Source organism: Girardinichthys multiradiatus, chromosome 20 (assembly GCF_021462225.1).
Source record: "Girardinichthys multiradiatus isolate DD_20200921_A chromosome 20, DD_fGirMul_XY1, whole genome shotgun sequence".
Lineage (NCBI taxonomy): Eukaryota > Metazoa > Chordata > Actinopteri > Cyprinodontiformes > Goodeidae > Girardinichthys > Girardinichthys multiradiatus.
The window spans coordinates 13,066,434-13,090,323 of record NC_061812.1 but is presented as its reverse complement, the minus strand read 5'-3'; the positions used below and the strand labels follow the sequence as shown (position 1 = coordinate 13,090,323).

The following is a 23,890-nucleotide window of genomic DNA, read 5'->3' as shown; positions in this document are numbered from 1 at the left end:
GTGGAGTTTTTAATATCTGTACTGCACACTGATTACACGTTAAATGTACCGTGGCCAGCTGAACTTACTCTCCGGTCGCTGTCGTGTATAGGCTAGTGCCAAAACATACAACCGCACCAACAATCTTCTTCTCTCTCTGCACTCTTCTTCGTGGTCCGAATATAACAGCGCACATCGCCACCGCAAATATGCACACGTACACATTTACACACCTACTGTACACTGAGCTCCATCACTTATGAGTTACACATCTCCTGTAACACAGGTCACTTGATGCCTACTTAGTATTTCGAGGAAACTGATTAGTATTTCGTGCGCTCGCTATATACATATATATTCCCCCATGTCAGTTCCCAGGCGCCATAGACATCTATAAAAAATATTTAAGTTTCATATAAAACTTCAACCATCTCCTTTTTACATTAAATAATTTTAACATCTTACCTCTTCAATTAACTTTGGCCAAAAAAAGACAACTATAGCAAACCATACCGATAAAATGGTATTTTAGAAGCCTTGCAACGAGAATGAGCTAGTTAAATTTGACATGAAACCCAGCATAACTACATGCTACCCCGTCGTAGCAACAAAAAATACCATAACACATTTTCAACTATTGATTCGGCAAATTCCAATAAGACTAACTTGTTACCACTGCGTTAAAACAAATAAAACGTACTTACCGAAGTGACTGTTACAGAAGATGCAGCCTCCATCTTTGTCTCCTTTGTTAATTTAGACCATAAGGCGGGAAAGTCTTCCTCCAACTAGAACACAAACCAACACAAATATGTGTTGAAATATACAACACATCGTGTGTTATACTTTTGATGCCATTTTAACACATCGTGTGTTAAAATTAACGCATAATGTGCTTTAAATGTAATAACACATATTCTGTGTTATTTGTTTTAACACATCTCTTATAAGAGTGTACATGTTTGTGTTTGTTATGGCTTGTGTCCATTTTGACCATTTCCAATCATCATCACAGGATTACAATTAACTGTATATAAGGAACTCATTTAGAGTTTTGTTTTTTATATATAAAACTTTTTTTATTGTTTTTTTTTTTCTTCATCAGCATTTTCATTTATTCCTATTTAAAGCCTTGTTTTTATGAGATGCTAAACAGTTATTTTTTTCTAGCCTGCTTTAGAAATGGTGGTTTTTCAGCAAACAATGAAGAAACAAACTTTGATTTGATCAAATTTAATAAGTTACATGATGTTAAAAAGTCAAGCTTTCAGCTTAAATGTTTTAGAGCCTCTGGACATCAGGTTAAGAGTTAAAAGTAATGAGTTGTCATAACCAATGACCAGTTACACAAAGCCTTGTTAAAAAACTTAGCCTACAAAAGTTAGCATTTAAAACTGAAATGTAGCTCATGAAAACATTATCAGTGTGAACCACTTATCTTGTAATAAAACCTGGGAAAAGCTCCTATTATTGTTGTCAATGTGTATGTATTTAAATCCAATTTATGCACTGCTCTTTATCTTTCTAGCTACATTATGTTGGTCTATGTTTATTTGTTTAGTTGATTTTGTTAAAGACTGGTTGAACTTAACCTATGTGCCTGTGTGTTTAAAGAAAAACAGAAGGGGTGTGAACACTTTGTGGCATTGTGGGTATTTTAAACCAAACAGTAGAGAAGTCGCATTATCAAAAATACATTCATGATGTTACATAGAAAGTCATTTACTTGAATATTGACATGTAAGGTCACACAGCTGAAGCTTTCTTCTTTAATCTTTAATCTTTCTATATTATTCAGTAATATTTGTGCTTGTTAATGTTATTTTGTTTGTATTTTGCTAAATCCACTAAGATCTGGTTTTGCTCTCACCACCAGTGCTGCCTTAACTTTCAACAACTGCTTCAAGGTAGTTTTTTAATTTCTTCCCAAGCTGAAGAAAAACTGCTTCAAAGTAGTGGAACAACTGGCTTTCGAGCTGAATTACATCTAAACTTGTTCATAATTATTAAATTTGCTGCACAACATGAGAATGTGATGTCAATACTTTGTGTGTTAAATAGGAATGTATTATCAAAATCTCTCCAGCAAATGAAAATATTTGGCTCAATGTGGAAAAAGGAAAGGTTTTAAGAATTAAAGGACTAACATCTTATCAGGATCTTGAGAAACTCATCCATGTGTTTATCTTTAGTGGAATAGATTACAACAACAGTGTCTTCAGGTCTGCCTAAACAGACAAGCTGCAGCTGATCCAGAACGCTGCTGCCCGCATCGTCACTAGAACTAAGAAAGTGGAGCCCATGGTCCCAGTTCTAAAGTCCACTGGCTCCCAGTATCTCAGAGAATAGACATTAAAATACTTCTGTTAGTTTATAAATAACTGAATGATTTACCACCAAAATACATTAAAAACATTCTATCAACCCTCCAGACCACTCAGCTCTTCTGGTTCAAGTCTTCTCTGCATCCCCAGAATCAGAACCAAACATGGAGAACCAGCATTCAGTTCTGATGCTCCACTAATCTGGAACAAACTTCCATAAAACTACAAAATGCTGAATCCCTGAGTTCTTTAAATCAAGATGAAAAACGCATTTGTTTAGAGTTGTCTTTGGTTGTTAAACATCATTAATTTCAGTCTGTAGTCCAATTTTTCTTTACTTTAATTTGTTTTGCCAATGCTCTGTACTTTTTTATGTTTTAATCATGTAAAGCACTTGAAATCATCTTGTTACTAAAATGTTCTATACTAATAAACCAGACCTGCCTTAAGTTGAATCAACATTAATCCTAAAAAAGATTTTTTGCACAAGAAAATAAAAATACATGTACATAATCCAGTCATCACATTTATATTTAGGAGCAACTCTCTACAAAAGAATGGAAACAATGTAATTCAGCATCTAAAAGGTTACCTGAAATTGCCATAATTATAAATATGAAACATAGAAACATATAAATATAAATGTTCTTTAAGATAAAATGAAACACTAATGAGAGAAAGCACAAACCATTAAAGGGTAATATAACCTACCCTTCAATCTGGATACAAGTAGCCTCCTATTTACATAGAAATAAATTATTCTTAAAGAACATACACTGTAAAAACGTAATTAGATGAAAAAGGAAACAAGGCAACATTTTTCAGGCAATTTTCTGTTGTTCAGTGAACTTACTGGCATTTTAGGTATTGAATACCTGAAATATTTTTGTTTTACTGCAAGCTAAAAAAATTAAGTTGCCTTCATAATAAAAAGCAAATAAATTGAGTACACATGAAACAAAAACTATATCAGCATCTCAAACAAAAAAATACATAATTAAAATAAGTAACGTTTGAAAAATATATATTTGTATATACTTAGACATACTAATATTTTAATATTTGTTTCTGTTATTTAAAATGTGTAAACGTATTCAAAAGATGTCAGCTTTAACATTTTTAAGGTTTTAAGATTTTTAAAGATTTTTAAAATACTTATTAATTTATCAAATGCAATAAGAAACATTGTAAAAAATAAACCAGACCTTGTTAGTAGAGCTAATAAAAGTTATCCAAATAACCTCTTCATTTTAAAAGCCAACTTTGTCTACTCTCTCATCTCCAGATAAAATTAGACAAAATGTGGTAAAACTGACATTTTTTAATATTATAAAGATTTAAAACACATTCCATAATATTTACAGTAGCTGCTTATTAAATGTAGGAACATTTTAAAAATGTGTCTTTTAGTTGGCTGATTTCACCAGCCAATATTAACATCTAACACAGCAGGACCTCTGCTTTCAAGAGTTGATGGAAAATGTCTCACACTTTTAACAATCACCACTCTTATCTAACGACACAGTATAAAAACTACAGTAATTACAATTTTCCACTAATATTCACCTAATATTGACTAAATTTAGCATTGAAATGCAGTTAAAATAAATATTTTTGTTTAAAATGTATTTCTTTCTTTTTCATGGTGAGGACGACATTAAGATTCCTTGGATGAAACTAACATGCAGCCACAACATCACCAGTCCTACCAGTGACTTCAACACAATTAAATAATTTTATATAATTTTACATTTACAATTACAAATATTGGTATATCACTGCTGCATTGTGTCAAATTCAAAATAATCGATCATTTATTCCAGGAAGTCCTTGTACTCAATATGCTCATTAAAAAAAAAAATTATATGATCGTTTAAAATATTTCAAACTTTAAAACTATTTGTGCTGCAGATTGTAGTCAATGGAAGCATTATTTATATAGTCTTAATATTATATTCCACTTATTAACCTCTCTAGTAGTAAACAAGGTGTTTTGTACAGAATAGAATAGTAATATGCATTTAGTTCACATGGTGTCGTCTGCCAACGTTTTTCTGCACATTGATTATTGCAGATGTGTTTTACTTTTTATGTATTGTTAAACATTTTTCAAGCAGCCGTTTTTGTCTGTTGATTATTTAAACTTTTAGATTTTCGTTCCTGCAGATCGCCGTGCCAAATAGGAGGAAAAGCAACTACTGAATGAAGCGAACCACCAGCTGGTCGCCTTGACAACCGCAGCTGAATTGTGTTTGGTTTTTTTCTCTGTTTGACACCAGTTTGGTTTTAAGTGAAAGCATTTTTACAGAAATGTACTTCATATTAACAAGCTGCTGGATAAACCTCAAATACATTGTTCCGACATGAACAAACCTTTTTTAAAGGGATGGCGGAATAATTAAATAATAGCAAACACCCAGGATGGGATTTAAACCCAAGACCTTCATACTGCAAGGCAGCTATGCTATCAACTGCACCACCATGCAGCCCTTAGGCCAGTTAGAATTCTTCTGTCGTGTTTTTAGCTTTAAACAGTGTAAGAGAAAACCTGTATACATCATGAGATTGCTTATAACTTTAACTTCTAACAAAACAAGAGGAATCTGTAAAGTAACTCATTAGAACAGTCCTGTCACTCAAAATAATCCATTCAGTAATTTAGTAAAGTTACCTAAATTACATTCTGTGCTTTAACTTAACACCCAAAACCTAAATTAAAGCTGAAAACAAATTCAGTTGTTTTTTCCAACATGAAACATGTGTAGGAACCATATGAGGGAATTTGGGCTGCATCTTGTACGTTTATTTTGTCATCTTGTTGTTTTTACAAAACCCCAAAGAAAGTTCACAGTCAAACTGTTGGTCATTAATTAAAAGAAATTCACTTTAAGGCAGCATTTGTTTTCCACATCACACAACAGATCTATAATTTGAAACAAAAATATGTAAAACAAGTCAAGTTAGTTTCTTTAAGCTCTGAATATAAAGTTTATCAAATCAGATCCAGGCCTCTTTTTATTGACATGAATATATAACCTGAGACTAGACAGAATTATGCTGATATAAAACACATTTAGAGACAAAGAAATTAGAATATAAACATTTTTGATTTTGGGATTCAGGATTATTTATCAGCTTCTTAATGTCAGATTGTACATCAGACTAAAGCACTTTTCCTACACGTACTGAAGTCCTCATGAAATTGAATGTTCTCTTTACTCATTGAAATGAACTGCTTAAAAACATCTTCTTGGGTTTTCTTCTCACTTGTTTGGTCATCACAGGCTCAGGTTCTTAAGACTGCAGATTTGTTGCCAAACAGCTTCTCCCCAAACATCACTGCTGTCCAACTACAACTTCAGACAACTGGCTTACGTCATTAAATTAGTACATTTAAGTGTAACTGAGCAAATAAGTTATTTTAATAAATCAACTTAATAAAAAAATTGTTAAGTTTGTTTTCCTTTACAAATACATTTTCATTTTATTAAAGTGTTCTTTTTATTTTGAGCTATTAACAGTATGATGATGATAGAATCAATGTAAAATAAAATAAAGCCTGAAGTCAGAAGTATTTATCCAAACATAAGAAAAGACATGTTGGGATCATCTAAATAAACTAAACAGTGTTTAATCCTGGTGATTAACCATGAATCCACAACACAGCAGTTTTATTAGTAGGACAAAACTATTTACATCGACTGTCATACAGTTTATATCCATGCTAATACAGTCAATACTTTTATATACAGAAGATAATCATGAGCATTATTACAGAAATGATTACTGTCGCTGTAACTCAGTATTTGGATTTGTTGTGAAGACCAGATAAAACTGCAGCTGCCCTGAAATCAACAGAAAATTTTGCTTTTTAGTTAAAAAACAACAGAAGTGTTGGGACCACAGCCATGGTTACAACATGAAAGGCCAGTACAGACTTTCCTGGAACTTTCAAAATAAATTGCATTTAACCTACTTCCAACATTTGGAAAAGCGGGGGGTAGCAGCTGACTTTCCATGATGCCACTGCCCGCATAAAACCCCCACTTCTCCCATAAGTCTTTCTCTTTCACACCGGTGATCATCGGGACAGGGGAGGCACAGCGCTAATGTCTCTTTGCTGGCAAAAAGACATAACTCTTCAACTGGATCAGAGAGTGTCATACAATCATCGATCATATGCACTAAGATAAGTACAAATGAATCACTGCTCGTGTATCTGGTAGATTAATTCATGAACGGGAATTAAGGTACAAGCCTGGCTTGACTTTTCTTTCTGAGGCCTACAGAATCAGGCTGTGTTATAGAGAGTTCCCGGCAGAGACGCTGTCTCTACGACTCCGAGTGGAGCAGTTTCCCGAAGGAGGACAACGGACGCATCACCATGGTCACCAGTAACCAGTAGCCGCGCCATCAAACAGCTACAGAGTGTAGAATATAAACTATTTATGTGTGTAATATTAACTATCTCTGTGTGTAACTGGCATGTGTACATAGAGCATAGGGGGGGTCAAGCTTAGGGAGTGAAGCATAGAAAGTGCAAGGTCCTTGGGGAGGGAAGTAGAGAGTCCAAAGTCATAAATTAGTGAAGGACAAGGAATCACTAATGGGGGAGAAGAAGACAGGGGAGAACAGCGCACAGAGAGGGCAAGGTCATAAATTGGGCCAGACACGATAAGTTTGTTATAAGAGAAGAACCAGAAGAAGAGGTTATATGGTTGCTGGGGAGATATCCACAGATAGAATGATTGTGTATGTGTACTGCATAGCAGCGAGGGGTATATAAAGGTATTTGTGGCCCCTCCAAAACGGACAACACACAGACGTTTCTAGGTACCAGTGTGAGTGTGTGTCCCCTCTCTGAATTCAGATTGTTTTTTTTATAAATTTGTGGAAGCGTACAACTGATCTCTGACTGAGGATTGTCCTTTGGGTGCCAAATAAAAGAGTCGGGGAGAGGTGAGGAGTAATGTAAGAATTAACTGACGGCCAGTAAAGTTTTCCTACCTCAACAAGAGGTTAGCTGGAAGCTAATCCTTTCGTTCACAGAATTCTTCAAAATTCGTCGTTGCCCGGACAACTCCTCTTCAGCACGGTTCAACGAGGTTATGGTTTGGGCAGAGAAAGATTTAGGATGAAATGATCTGAACATTTTTCATTTTATGAAGTTTGGTTTTGTTGTGTTGAACTCAGCTATCTTGGTGTTAGCAGAATATCTGCAGCACACATGCTCAGGTTGTGTTCTTGTTTGTATGTTTTAAAGTTAAGACGAACTTTATTTAAAGGGTGATTTTAAACAGAAGATTGATCATAACGCGCCGTCGGCGCTTATGCATTTTGACCCTTTTATTAACGGTATTTTAAAGGTTGTGGAAATATAAAGGCCTTATTATTAGTAGTTAAAACTAAGATATATTTGGGACTTTGCTGCTTATAGACTGATTTTTATTGGCTTTAGTTATGCTTTTGAAGGTTAGAAAAAACCCTAACACTAGCCTCTAGTATTATAACACATGAGTGTTCATTATTCAAGGACAAGGCTTGCAGGTGTTCTCTGTCTGTATCCACGTGTGGGAAACAATTCTTAATTAAATAATGACATATGTCTCTGTTTTTTATGCTGTTGCTGGGGAGACATCCACAGACAGAATGATTGTATGTGTACTGCATAGCAGCGTGGGGTATAAAATGTAATGCAACGCAGCCCCCAGTGAGACAACACACATGGATTTCCAAGGTATAGCAGTGTAAGTGTGATGTCTCCCTCTCTGAATTCAGATTGGTTTTAATAAACTTGTGGAAACTACAACTGGTCTCTGACTGAGGATTGTCCCTTGGGGCTGCCAAATAAAGAGTCGATGAGAGGTGAGGAGTAATGTAAGAGTTAACTGACGGCCAGTAAAGTTTTTCTACCTCAACAATTGGTGCCGTGACCCGGATTTGGCACTAACTAAAGGATAATTAATTGACTACGAGGCGGACGTCGTTCTACAACACCACAGGGTCGACCCAAAACAAAAGGTAAGGAGATTTATATTTAATCTGCTTTTGCCTGCTAATAGTGTAGGTGGTGTTGTGGAATAGATATGTTTTCTCTTAAATTTACAGTCTTGACCAGTTTTGGGTAAAATATTTGTTGGTTGAAATAATGTATTATGGTAAAGAAATTATATATTGAGTAAAAATATTTGTTGATTGACACAAGATAAATTTTAGCCGAGATACTTGAATGGTGAGGCTTTTTTCGGATAAAATTTTAGCCGAGATACTTGAATGTTGAGGCTGTAACATACTTTTCACCAAAGATACTTAAATGGTGATGGTGTTGAAGTAAATAAGTTCCGGAATTGGCAATCCAAACTCAGTCCTGACGAGGACTGGGGTATTTAGGCTGGGGTTAGTAAGAGCCTCCCCGAGGGACTGAGGACGCCTCAAAGTGGCCAGGAATAGGACCCCGAGACCCTGAATCGGCAGGTGTAGGAAGCCAGTTGAGATACTTAAATGATGAAACTGTAATAATAAGATTAAGTAAAAGGAATTCCAGGGAGTCAACGGAGGGTTGATTCCTAGGTGTCAAACCGGGTTTGGCATCACAGCGGTTGGACCAGGAGAGATTGAAAAAGTCCAGCTGAGTGGAAGAGTTAAAGGCCCTCCGCGCGCGCCAGCTATATACCCTGTTGTGTTTTTGTATTTGTCTAACTGGATTTACTATGCATATGAGTGAGAAGAGAATACAAATGAGTGGCTGCGAATGGCTGAATGGCTGCACTTGAGTGTGAGTGATTATATAAGCGGTGATTTTACTATAAACTGTACTATCACAGTATAATGCACTTGAGTGTGACTATAGAAGCGGTGATTATATTACAAACTGTATTGCCATAGGGTGAAAAAAAAAAAAGAGACAAGTTGTTCAACATGGCAGGAGAGATTGATGGTGAAAAGAATGATGATGGATGGGGAAGAGGTCCCTGGATACCGTTGTCAGATCAGGTAACTGTGCTGGCAGACTTTATGGAAAAACATGAGAAAACGTCAAAGAAGGAAGTTCAGAAAACTATAGAAAAGATCATGGAAATGATTGTCGAAGGAGGAGTAGGAATGGATGACAGGTAGATGAATATAAGAGGTATCTGAAGGATAAAGAAAGTTGGTAGATTAAAGCTGATGAGAAAGGACGACTTGGTGGAATAAAGTGTAAAGTTGAAGCAAAAGACGCAGGTAAAAGAGAGACAGGATGGGGTAGTTTGTTGGTTTGGTGGCAGGGATTGATTCACTGCAGCAAGGACAGAACACAAAAGAAGCAGTCAGAAAAAACAGCAGTACCCCCGGCAAGTGTCCCTCCGCCCTATAGTCTCACACATGGTATATATCCAGTGATAGATGTGCAAAATGGAGAAATGTATATTAGAGGAGACACAGAATCAGGCCAGTTATGTGCGCATTACAACCCGTTTGTCCCTGAACTGTCAAAAGTATACACACCACAAGTGGGAGGACCTGCCTGTTATGAGCCCTTCTCTGACCGCATAGAGAGAAATAAAGAGGGCCCTACACACCACTCTCCCCCGCAGCACTCTACCCCATGCGTGAACCCACCTACAGGAGTGAGCCAGACCCTCCTGGGAAATTTTAAAGAGAAATGAAGTGTTTTGAAAGTGTCCGGTGAAGACGGAGCATGCGGCTCTGACTCACAATCTAGACAGAAAACGTGGCCGGAGGCACCCAGCCCTGGTGACCGGCAGACAGCGGGAACTCCTGTAAAGGTGGAGATATCCCTGAAAGGCAATTGGATCCCTGAGCCAGACGTGTCAGAGGAGGAAGCAAGTGTTGAGCAGTGTAGTGTGGCTTCTGGCAGTGATTGGTTGAGTGAAAGAGCTGAAGTAGGGCCTAAGAGAGACAGAAGCTCAAGAAACGCTTAGACTTTTAAGAGGGGTTACACTATTGGAATCAAAAGTGCATGATTTATATGAGAAAGCTTCTCAACAGATGACAGAAAAACAGTTTAAAGATTCTGGAAGAACACACACCATGACTACTCATAGCCAGAGCGGTCCGTCCAGATTTCAATGTCCGTTGTTGACCTCATCAGCTGGAATGACAAAATATGTCCCTTTTTCATTGGGAGATGTACAGGTATTAGTGGATAAGTTGCCACCTATTGCAGGATGTGGACGTGTCTGGTTACAGGAATTGGATACATTGACTAAAGGCATGACACTGGCCTTGGGTGACTTTAGAGCAATTTTGGGACGATCTGTGCGTCCCTCGGTGGCTAGGGAGATAGAACAGAAGGCTGATTGCAGTAAGGACCCTGATGACACACCCCTGACACGTGTAATGACAGCCCTAGGGAAGGCCATAAGAAATCAGTATCCGCCCCCGTTGCAGTCCCACAATTCGATTGGGACCCTAATCAGCATCCTAAAGAGCACATTAGTGCTGCCGTGGACACGTGGATGAGACACAGGACGGATGAGGCAGCGTGGGCACAGCAGATCCCGTGTTGCCTGCAAAGGTGGGAGAGAACTGTCTGAATTTTTTAGTGGACACTGGAGCTACTTATTCCACCATAACACAGCAACCTCCTAAACCACTGCTCTCTACCAAGACTGTTTCTGTGATGGGCTTCTCAGGGGCTGCACAAATTCTGCCTGTGACTTTACCACTTCCTGTTCAGATTAGGACTCCGAGAGTAACTCACCCTTTTGTGTTTTCACCCAGCACACCTGTTAATTTGCTGGGCAGAGACTTATTAGTGAAGCTGTGAGCATCAGTGCTGTGTGGTACTGATGGGTTAACGGTAACCTTTCCAGATGGTTCCTCTGGCATGTGGACAAATGCTTCAGCATGGACAATATCTTTTACAGCCAGTTGAAGAGGAATATGCTGACATCTACTGGGGACTGCTGACCGCACCTTCTTCTCCAAGCAGCATCTTCTCTGTGTATCAGCTGTGGAAACCCTGGATTCAAAGTCTCTGCCCCTACACCTCTCCACCTGACACGCCCCATGTCACTCTGTTCTACGACTGTTGTCACACTGAATGGTACCAGGATTTGTTTAATGAAACAGTAGAAGGTAGGACATGGTTTATTTCATCCAAAATATTTATGTGGCTCCTGAGGGTGTGGCTGGAACAATTGATTTAACACTTGACCAAGCAGAATGGTATTTAATGTCAGATGAGCTGTTCCTCATGTTTCTCTTTCTTTGCATCCTGAGCATCAAACTAAGGAATTGGGAGGAGTGGTAAAGTGCTCTCTGGCGGCTGGGGACTGGCAGGACACCTCAGTCACCAACTTAAGGTATTCTAAAAGCACAGACACATACTGTATAAAATGTACAGCTACCGATGAAGTCCTGTTGCAGCATGACATGCTCATACATCATCCTGGAAGAGAAAAAACAGATCATCCCAAAGCTGCAGCTCTTTTGCAGAGCCTACCTTCTCAGTTATGGGCTGAAGGGCCCACAGATGTAGGATTAACCCCCTGCACCCCAGTTTCTTTTCAGGTTGCATCTCCCTTGCTTATTTGGGTTCCACAGTATCTGCCCAAAAAATAAGCTCAGGAAGGCATCAGAGACACCATTGAAGGCCTGAAGGCAGCAGGTGTGTTAGAAACCTCAGCATGGAACACACCCATCCTTCCTGTAGAGAAAAAAGGTACTGGAAAATACAGCATGGCACATGATTTCTGGTGACTCCTACTGTTCCTGTATGTTGCTCTCTCCAACCTTGAGCCTTCACACCAGTGGTACACATGTATTGATCTAGATAATGCCTTTTTCTGTTTGCCATTAGCAGAAGAGTGCAGAGACATTTTTTCTTTCACCTATTGAGGGGAGCAGCTGCGCTACACCCATCTGCCACAAGGGTTCGCCCTTTCCCCAGGTATATTTAACCAGGTTTTGAAAGATGTGTTACAGACTTGCCCCCTACCACAGAACGTGACTCTAATTCAGTACTACTGGCAGCATCTACAGCGGAGCTCTGTTTGCAAACTACAGAACTCATGCTGAGACATACACATGGATTCAAGGTCACTAAAAATAAACTACAAATAACAAGGAAGCAAGTTTCCTTCCTGGGCAGAGTTATTACCGCAAGAAACACGAGCATGTCAGGTTCACATAAGCAAAGTATTTTAACACACCCTAAACCTCTTAGGGTGAAAGACATGCTGTCTTTTTCTGAGGCACATGGAGTAGGACACGTTGGAATTAAACAGATGCTGGAGAATCTGAAGGAGTGGTGGCATCCTTTTATGACAGACATGGTGAAACACGGTTAAATGCTGTACAGTGTGTGGGCAATTTAACCCAAAGAAAACTTTGACACCGTTGCAGGTAAAATTGCCTTTAATCACAAGACCAGGAAAGGAAATAATTATTGACTATACAGACATGGTGCAGTCACTAAGAAGTTTCAGATATCTGCTTGTGTGTGTGGATGCTTTCACAGGATTGTCAGAAGCATGGCCAGCAAAAAAGGAAGATAGTAAAACTGTGGTTAAATGTCTCATTAACCATTACATTCCCAGACACGGGTTTCCTGAAAAGATAAGGACTGACAATGGAACCCATTTTAAGAACCAGGAGCTGCAACAGGTGGAGTCCAGTTTGGGGCTGAAACACTGGCTCGGTGTATCACCCTCAGTCCCAAGGAAAAGTTGAAAGAATGAATCAAAACCTGAAAAACAAATTGGCTAAAATCTGTGCACAGACCAAATTATCATGGGTTGATGCATTACCTCTTGCTTTGATGTCAATCAGGTGTTCAGTGAACTCAACCACAGGATACACTCAATACGAGCTGGAAAATGGAAGGAGTTTTCCGGGACCACGAGGAGCAGTTCTGACATCTACAGGTGATATACAGAATCTGTCACACAAAGACTATTTTTCTCAGCTACACACTGTGGTGGAAACCTACAACAAGGTTCTGGGATCTGAGAGATCTACAGGAGAGCCAACAACACCCCAGGTCGAGTGGGTGTGGTTGAGAGTCATCAAGCGAAAGTGGGTGGAGCCAAGATTCACAGGACCATACCAGTGACTGAGAGGACATCCCACGCAGTGAGGCTGAAGGGCAAAGGACACACGTGGTTTCATTGGAGCCAGTGAGGCACTGGAACAATGGAGACCCCTAGAGGAGATTGAAGGAAACCCAGCTTCATCACAAGGAGCAGAATAATCCCCTGAGCTGTCAGACAACTAGGCAGTCTACCTTAGTTGTTGAAGAAAGAAGACCAACAGACACCAGCGCACAAGATGTCACCTGTATAAGAAACCAACAAACAGCGAGACTGCGACACCCAGAGGACAAAATAAGACACACACAAAAAATAAATAAAATAATATAACATTTTCAATTTATGATTTTTACTTAACAAAAGTTATATTTTATATGTTTTGCATTTTTACTCTTTTATTATATTCATCATTGTTGTGCTTACTGTTCAGGGGCCATAAGGACTGTAGTGATTGAAGCCAGACATTGTTTTTAATGAAGAAACAGTTAATTAATAGGACTGAGAAGACATCCTCCACTTAGAAGGGGTCAAGACATCCCTGCTGAGGATCAGAAGGTTTTAAGCACCCTGAGACTACAAAAGCACGAAATGCAATAGTCCTCAGGCAAAGGTGAGGCAGAGGCAGCAGGGCCTAAAGCATAGTTAATGTAAAAGAATCCTTCTGTCCCCTCTGGAGTAAGAGGTGTATATTGATATTGCTTCAATTCATTTTTATCTTCTCTCTGAAAGTATTAAAGTTCACAGATGATTAAATTTCAACGAGTTCCATTGCATTGTCGGTTCCAGGCATGCTTAATTATAGTACTCGCGGCTGCACTAATGACCAAAATGGAGGGCACCGGTGGGAGCACCGAAACTAAACGGCCCCCTTCTATAGTTATGCACAGCCTGTCTGACCCTTATGGCGCCAAATTGACCATTCATGCTAATACTAAAGGAATCACGGTAGCACAACTTGACTTAAGTAACATTATTAATTGTGGAACCAACCAGGTGGGTTGACGTGGTTATGACATCTATATGTGTGTGTTGAGAGGCCACCCCAGTCAATTGTCTCGGAATCTGTGTGGAAGCTGGGATCAGGTATTGTGGAACACTGGACCAGGCAGTTACACTCATCATTATGACCGCAGGAACAACTTAGGACAGCTGCAAAAGAATATATCCTTGATTAGAGCCACACCAGCACCTGGTGGACCTGCGATCCCCCTCAAATTCACCACTCGATATCTGACATATGTCCAACTCACCCCACAATCTCTTAAGACAAGTAATGGGTATTATTTTGTCATGGGTGTTGACAAATCAGAAAAAGACCCTAAAGGCATTATTAAGATACAACTAGCATCACCTATTCCCAGTCCTGGGCCGTCGCTTGTCCATTTTGTAGATGTACATACCGTGAAGGACCTTATAACATTGGAAACAGGATTTACTGAAGCTAACCTATGGCTAGAATGGATGGCTGAGACTGCGCAAGAAAATCATATGTCTAACTGTGTAGCCTGTGCAGCTGCGAGACCCTCCCTTTACACTGAACCTGCTCCTCTGTACCCCTCTGATACTTGGGGCTATAACTGTATGCTAAATTTAATCAAGGCAGCTACACCCACTAACTGTACCACACTGGCTACTATGTTTCCGCCCATTAACAATAAAACTCTCGCTGGACCATTTACCCCTTATAAAGGAAATGGAAGCTATACATGTTTTAATTTTACCTCTCCAAATGCTATTGTGCTTCTAGGTGAAATTCCACAGGATTGGTGTAACAGAACTGAACGTGGTTCAAACATTGGAAGGTGGGCTAGAGCAGGTTTATACTATTATTGTGGTGACAGGAGACTTTTGATTAGGATCCCTCAGGAAACCTGGTCAGGCTATGGTCAGATTACAGGCACCACTGATGTTAATTGGTGAAGTCATAAAAATAACTAATAACACTCATCTACCCTAACAGCTCGGAGGCGCAGACATGTGTTAAGGAAGCGTGCAACTAACTCCTTTGATCTCACGTAGAACTCTCCCTCCTATATTGATGCAATTGGAGTGCCAAGAGGAGTCCCAGATGAGTATAAATTAGCAAATCAAGTAGCTGTCGGCTTTGAAAATATCCCCGTAATCTCAGCATTTATTCCAATAACTCCAATAACAAGAATGTAGACCGCATTAATTATATTCATTACAATGTACTACGACTGGCCAACTTAACCCGGGATGCTGTTGAAGGTCTCTCAGAACAACTAGCCCCCACCTCTCTCATGGCAATACAAAACAGAATGGCGTTGGATATGTTGCTAGCTGAAAAAGGGGGCGTCTGTGCCATGTTTGGAGATATGTGTTGTACTTTTATCCCCAATAACACCGCTCCTGACGGATCTGTAACCCAAGCCTTAGAAGGATTGAGAACTCTGAGTAAAACTATGCAACTACAGGTGCTTCTCAAAATATTAGCATATTGTGATAAAGTTCATTATTTTCCATAATGTCATGATGCAAATTTTACATTCATATAGTTTAGATTCATTGCACACTAACTGAAATATTTCAGGTCTTTTATTGTCTTAATACGGATGATTTTGGCATACAGCTCATGAAAACCCAAAATTCATATCTCACAAAATTAGCATATTTCATCCGACCAATAAAAGAAAAGTGTTTTTAATACATAAAACGTCAAACTTCAAATAATCATGTACAGTTATGCACTCAATACTTGGTCGGGAATCCTTTTGCAGAAATGACTGCTTCAATGCGGCGTGGCATGGAGGCAAGCAGCCTGTGGCACTGCTGAGGTCTTATGGAGGCCCAAGATGCTTCGATAGCGGCCTTTAGCTCATCCAGAGTGTTGGGTCTTGAGTCTCTCAACGTTCTCTTCACAATATCCCACAGATTCTCTATGGGGTTCAGGTCCGGAGAGTTGGCAGGCCAATTGAGCACAGTGATACCATGGTCAGTAAACCATTTACCAGTGGTTTTGACACTGTGAGCAGGTGCCAGGTCGTGCTGAAAAATGAAATCTTCATCTCCATAAAGCTTTTCAGCAGATGGAAGCATGAAGTGCTCCAAAATCTCCTGATAGCTAGCTGCATTGACCCTGCCCTTGATAAAACACAGTGGACCAACACCAGCAGCTGACACGGCACCCCAGACCATCACTGACTGTGGGTACTTGACACTGGACTTCTGGCATTTTGACATTTCCTTCTCCCCAGTCGTCCTCCAGACTCTGGCACCTTGATTTCCGAATGACATGCAGAATTTGCTTTCATCCGAAAAAAGTACTTTGGACCACTGAGCAACAGTCCAGTGCTGCTTCTCTGTAGCCCAGGTCAGGCGCTTCTGCCGCTGTTTCTGGTTCAAAAGTGGCTTGACCTGGAGAATGCGGCACCTGTAGCCCATTTCCTGCACAAGCCTGTGCACGGTGGCTCTGGATGTTTCTACTCCAGACTCAGTCCACTGCTTCCGCAGGTCCCCCAAGGTCTGGAATCGGCCCTTCTCCACAATCTTCCTCAGGGTCCGGTCACCTCTTCTCGTTGTGCAGCGTTTTCTGCCACACTTTTTCCTTCCCACAGACTTCCCACTGAGGTGCCTTGATACAGCACTCTGGGAACAGCCTATTCGTTCAGAAATTTCTTTCTGTGTCTTACCCTCTTGCTTGAGGGTGTCAATAGTGGCCTTCTGGACAGCAGTCAGGTCGGCAGTCTTACCCATGATTGGGGTTTTGAGTGATGAACTAGGCTGGGAGTTTTAAAGGCCTCAGGAATCTTTTGCAGGTGTTTAGAGTTAACTCGTTGATTCAGATGATTAGGTTCATAGCTCGTTTAGAGACCCTTTTAATGATATGCTAATTTTGTGAGATATGAATTTTGGGTTTTCATGAGCTGTATGCCAAAGTCATTCGTATTAAGACAATAAAAGACCTGAAATATTTCAGTTAATGTGCAATGAATCTAAAATATATGAATGTTAAATTTTCATCATTACATTATGGAAAATAATGAACTTTATCACAATATGCTAATTTTTTGAGAAGGACCTGTAATGCTTGTCAGATCTGAAGCTGCAGAAGCTGTGTTTCACCTGAGCTGCTCAACTCTCATTGTGGAGGGGGTGGAGTTTATCAACTGAGGAGGGACAGAGTGGGTGGGGCTAAGACTGGAACTTTCAGCTCCTTTAATCTAAATTAGGCAGAGGAATGATTACAGAGATCAGCGCTGAGGCTCCCGTCTCGGACCGTCGCCGTCTGTGAAAATGATGACGAAAGAGCCTCGAAAGAAGGTCACATGTAGTTTTATATCTGGCACTCCAATGCAATGGATGTGCCCTCCCTCAGTGATTATAACTAGATTATGTGTGCTGTGGCTTTCTAATCAAACCAGTTACTGGCTGCTCCACTATCAAACCCAGTTCCCCAGCCTCAGGTCATTCCTGACAAACCTTGGGCCATTTATCCTTGTAATGTGTGTCGATGAGCATTCTTATCCTATTCTAACAAAAAGGAAACATTAGAACTTATGCTTTATATCACTATGGTATAATTGGGAAAAACAGCTATAAATAATATTAATAAAGGTTATTCCTAACATCTCAAAGCATTTGATAAAAGTAAATATGGTGAAATCTGCTGGCAGACCTTAAACATTGCATTTGCATGAAACTAAGGTCAACAGTACAGCATTGTTGTATAAAGAAACAACAAAGGTTCTACGTGCATCTGGAAATGTTTTGCTTTATTAATTTTAAAGACAATATTATACTATTATGTGAGCTAAAACTTGATTGTGTCGCCATAAAAAACTGCATGCAGGAGAGATTTGCAGGATTGCTATAAATACAAATATATATTTACAAAATATTAAAAATGCTTATGCAACAATAGGCCTGGAGTCTAAAAAACGTTATTAATCCCTTATAGGACCATTTGTTTACCATCCAGACCATTTACTGTACATCTCAAGAAAACAGACACAAACATTAGTACAGTAACTGTAATGTAGCAGCACCAGTTAAAACCAAGCCTGCTGTATTGTATAAGTGCAACCATAGAGTGTACTATAATATATAAATTTAAAAGAGTAGAAACGGGAATAGAAGAACTGCAGTGGAGTCATTTAGGGCCGATTATAAAAGCATAATTTTATATGAAGTCAAAGACCTAGAGTTGCAAGAGCATGAGATAATGTTGACGGCATCACAGTCTTTGACTTTTGATGCGTTCAATCTTCTTCCTGCCCTTACTCTGCCATAGTGACAGATCTCTGTTTGGTACCAATATATTTGCATATGTTATGGAAATTTTTAGTGACTTGCTTGATTTGCACTTTGATACTCTACAGGAACTGTCAAAAGCATTAGACCCCCTCAGTGTTGTTCCATTTTTCTCTTATTTAGTCTTAGAGTAATGGTTTCTCAGCCTTCTGCTTGCAGCTGTGTGAGATAATATGTATGCCACACTGTTAAGATTATGTCTAGGACAACAGGTCTCATGAGAGGCACCTTGAAAACTGTTGTAGCTTATAAGGAGAACCTTTGCTTTGTCTAGGCAGAACGATTTGGCAGCAATACTGAGCGCATCTCCAATGCTGTAAAAAATCCTTTTCTCTTGCAAGATTATAATAAAGCTGATTATGAGTGACAATCATCAGTCTCTGTCTTGGTAAAAACAAATTTTTCTACAACACATACTTTATTCAGGCTTTTAATGGTGTTTTGTACCTAACAGAAAGACTGTCCAGTCAGCAGATAAAAGAAACCTTTGTCCAGCCTGTTATTTCTCTCTGTCTGCCATTGGGCCAGCATGTATGTGGGCAGCGAGCTGGCTGGTGATTGGTGGAGCAGAGGGAAGGGGGGCTGTCTCTGTGGCTTCCTGAAGGGAGTCACTGTGGACAAGTCCGCTTATTATAAGCGAGTTTGGGCGTGTTTTTTCTAAAGTCGCTTCTAAATCTCGTTACTCGCGGGTTGCGGTTATTAGGGCTTGTCTTTGAACGCGAAGTTACTTATTTGGGCTTGGTTTTCTTTCCGTGTGAAGCCTCATGATTATCTCCCAGCTCCCCACAATAACGCAAAACACGAGTGGTAGGTAGTGTGTCGTTTCCACGCCCCGTTTCCTTGTTATCGCGCTCACCAGACTGGGTTTTGGGTTTACCTTGACTGACCCCCAAAAACACTGACGTCAGAGCCCAGAGTGACAGAGAAACGAGTGATAAGACAGCATGAGTTGCAATATGTGGAGAAAATATGGGATGAATATAAAAAGTGTGCATTTTCTTTTAAACAGATGTTGAAATAAGTTTTTTTGTTGACTGTGTTTATTGTCATTTTGTTGTTACGTATGCAAAATTCACTTTTAAAAAATCTTAGTTTAAAAGTATGTTATTCCAAGAATCTTATTTGTTCCAAATGTGTATGGTAAAACTGTTTAGCATACGTTTGCTGCTGTTTATGAATAATGCCCTAATAACTGAATACATTCATACCGTTTACAAACGGCCTCTGTTTTACACAGAGTGGTGGGTTGAACGTTGGGCTTGTTGTCATAGATCTGGCTGCTCTATAGGAAGAAAACACTTTCTCTTCCTGGTAATCCCTGTACTGAGAGCTGTTATTAGTGCGTATTAAACGTGGCTTATTTATCTGCAAATCTGCTGGTTTACGCGTCTTGTGGAGCTGTAGCAATGCTTTGTTCTCTCTTGGATAGACTTTTCAACTGAAGACTACATTCTGCTATAATTAATTAATTTATTTTCAGGCACCTGCACAGACAGACAAATAATGGACGTCAAGCATTCGCCCCTTTGCACTGGATGAGAAAATTGCAGTTTCTGCTGGAACCCAGTTTTAGCACATTACACTGATCACCGCACTATAAACCTGCGAATATCCGAAAATGAAACTAGAAACAAATTTAAAGGTTACTAGAAATTAATTTCTGACTCACTAAAGAATGATGAGTAACAATGGGAATTTTTTTTAATTGCCTTTAAGGAAATGTTCCATTTTCTTCATTAAAAAATACAGAAAAGGAGAAAAATGGAGGAAATAACCAAATAATTAATTTCATATTATAAATCATAATGGAGTGAAGAAGACCAAATCAATACCAGTATCATGCAGTCTAAACTGGACAATTATCAAAATTAAGCTTGCGGGGTGTACATAGAGTCAAGAGCCAGGTGGCTGGAAGAAGGTGAAAAGATACTTTATATTTTAGAAAATGTAGAAAAACAAAGACAGGAGAAAAATAACATTTAAAGTCTCATAATTAACGTTGGGGAATGCACAGAGTTGAAACAAATATCTAAAGAAGTTAATGAATGTTAAAGTATTTTGGTAACATCCTCATATTCAAAACAGGACTCAGAATCCTTTTTGGGAAAAATCTAAAAAGTTATTCTTACCACTGATGAGACATTTAGAAATATTTGTGAAGAGGATTTCCAAATTGAAGAATTTGGCTGTGCTATTAAAAAAGCATCATCAGATAAAGCCCATGGCTCAGATGGTATACAAGCAAACTTTTCTAAATTCTATTAAAAAGACATAAAAATGTTGTATTTTTAATGCAGATATTGAACGTATTAAGCAAAATGAACTAATGACAACCAACATGAAGCTGGGTTTGATCATATTGATACCTAACCAGGAAAAGACAAAAGAAAGCTGAATAATTTAAGCCTGATAGCACTTCTAATCACAAATTAAAAATATTTACTACAATTCTTGCAGCTCGCTCTCAGTGATCTTCACCCTTGTGTCCTGCCATGGTCTACTCCACTGTTTACGATATTAGTCATTATGTGTTCATTTAGTGTTGATGCCTTCTTTGAGAATCTACGTACAATTTAAATAGTCATAAAGAAAACCATTAAATGAGAAAGTGTTTCTAAAACTTTTGACTGGTTCTTATTTCATTATGCATTCAATCAGTCATTTTCTATACCGCTTCTTCCATAGAGAGGGGATGGGCAGGAGGAACATCCTGGACAGGTCACCAGTCCATCACAGGGCAACACACAAACAACCAACAATCCACTCAAGGGCAATTTGGAGAAACCAGTTAACCTAACAGGCATGTCTTTGAACTGTGGGAGGAAGCCGGAGAACCCATGCATGCACAGGGAGAACATACAAATGCAGAAAGAACCCCGGCTGGGAGTCGAACCAAGGACCTTCTTGCTGCAAGGCAACAGTGCTACAAACTGCGTCACCGTGCAGCCCTTATTATATGTTATAAATGTTACATTAATCACATTACCAAGTCAAACAGGGACCCTTTGTTGAAAGTCCGGGTAAGATCTAAGCTGACAGGTGACATCATCAATGACCCTCTGCTCCAATAGCAGAACTATCACCAAACTGCGTCCTCGCCAATAGGCGGAGTGCTTCCGATCAGGAAATCTTTTTATAAATCGTGCCGTTGTCAAAGGAAACGCGCGCTGCTGTTGTGTCCACAAACGGTAGAAACATAAAAAAAACGTTTCTCTTTTAACCAAAAAACGTAGCCGTGAGCACCGAGTCTGAGAGGAGTGGCTCCACAGTCTTCTAGAAACATCTGCTGGTGATTAAACTGTTCAGTGGAGAGCAGCTATGGAGCTTCTTGTTCTGGTGTCTTTCTGCATTCTGACGTTTACTGGAAAGTCGTTTGGTGATGAAACCGGTAAGAAAACCAAATATAGTCATTTTATCACTTTATTCAGTAGTAATTTATACATACAATTTATTCGGAAATTTATTAGTAATATCAGATATTCTTTGCTAAAGCACGTTTGTCACATTTAAATTAATCCTCCGTTTGAAATGGTGTAAAATTCTGGAGCTTGAAGAGTCACCAGGCTGCTTATAAAGAGTAATAAAATAGCGGAAACCAGTCTTCACTCCTGCGTTTAGGTGTGGCTCAGAATAACTTGAACACTTCATCCTTTACAGCTGAAGTGTCGCTAGGAAAGAACTGCATCTATCTGCCCCCATACTTGTATTTTTATTTCATGCTTGTAATGTAGAAATATCTTATTATTGACTCTGAATGTTGCACCATTTGTGGCGCATCGGATAATCTGAGGGGAGGATGTGTACTGCGTCTTCAAAACCCAGATCTGCTTCTGAGAATCGACAACCATGAACTGCCTACGCTGGTTGCTGCATTAATTTCTGTGCCAAGAATAAGAGCTCTGACTTCCGTTGTTTTTAGAGAACTAAAAATTTGAAGCATGTTGGTTTGTTTTCAATTAACTCTCATAAGCTTTTACTGTTTATTTTATTTAACGAAAGCAGAAATGACCATCTCGAATCTGTTACATCCTACTTTAAAGATTAAATATTAATAAAGTAATTTTTAAATTAAGTTATTATTTAAATATATTTAAAGAAGAAACAAATTTGAACGAAAAAACAACATTTACTAAATTCAGTCAATAGATTTTCTTGTCTCATTTATTTATTTAGTTCCAGTAAAGCTGTAATACCAGTTTAGATGGTTTGTGTTGGTGGCAGATGGAGATTCTGTTAAATAATGTCTGTCAGACAAGCTGCTACAGGAACCTGAAAATATAAATACTTTATGTTTTATTCTCCTAGTTATGTGTTGTTAAACCTGCAGTAATTTTAATCCGTGGACACTTGAGGGCAGTAGAAACACCCAACTTAAAGAATTTCATAAAACTTCTCAGACATGTTTTAGCGTTTTCCTCCATAATTAAACAAAAACCAAATCACATATAACCAACAGTCAATATGGAATAAATACATTCAAGGGCGTGTTTGTTTCTATTAAATGTTATCAAACTGCTGTTTCAGACTACTTTTGGGAGAATGTGTGAACACTTTAATGATGCATGTTTTTTTTTTTTTTTTCAGGTCATGTCAAGATCAAAACAGATCAGGATGTCACCCTACCTTGTTATTTTGGCAGAACACTTTTGGATAAGCGCATTAACTGGAAAAAAGATGGCAAAGATATATTTCTTTATGAAAATGGCCAAGTTAAACCTTCAAGTCAAAATAGGCAGTGTAAAGTTCGGGTCTCTCATTTTAAAGATGAGCTGAAGTCTGGAAACGCCTCAATAACTATCAAACAAGCAAAGGTGTCAGACAGTGGAACTTATATCTGCTTGTTTTATGAACGAGGTAGAATTCTTCCATCAGGACGTGTGGAAATTAAGCTTACTGTTGGTGAGTATTTTTAAGGAAAACTTAAAGACTAATGAATTAATAGATTATATTTTCATTGATTAGTACTTGTTTGTTCACAGAAGGATTAAAATGACACCAGAAGTCAAATTGCTTTTGCATGAAAGGAACATTCCAGTGTGGATTTATTCTTTTCTTGCTGAGAAACTCCAGCAGAAAAATAAGTTCTGCAGAAAGCTATATATATATTAAAGGAAGCCCTTTCTGCAGCAATTGTTCAATAATTTTCAGGAAATGTAAAGTAGAAGTAAAAGTAAATAAACCTAGCTAAAATCTAAGCTCTGTGCTGAAAAATAAATTTCAAGGAATTGAAATCAAGAACTGAAGCACATGGACCAATCTACATTGATAAAATAAGCAATA

General features: G+C 38.8%; 1 protein-coding gene and 1 long non-coding RNA gene across 2 annotated transcripts in view; both read left to right on the top strand.

Annotated features, from left to right (window-relative positions):
* The window catches only part of LOC124857545 (polymeric immunoglobulin receptor-like), a 70,890-nt gene that overhangs the window by 27,253 nt on the left and 19,747 nt on the right, over window positions 1-23,890 (top strand). Inside the window, exon 6 of the mRNA XM_047348848.1 lies at window positions 23,195-23,509. Within this exon, the coding sequence (XP_047204804.1) occupies window positions 23,195-23,509 (315 nt within the window). The remainder of the gene's footprint in view (window positions 1-23,194; window positions 23,510-23,890) is intronic.
* On the top strand, window positions 1,754-5,548 carry LOC124856237. The gene is made up of 2 exons (XR_007035286.1): window positions 1,754-1,886; window positions 4,470-5,548. It is a non-coding gene; the product is annotated as an uncharacterized LOC124856237 (long non-coding RNA).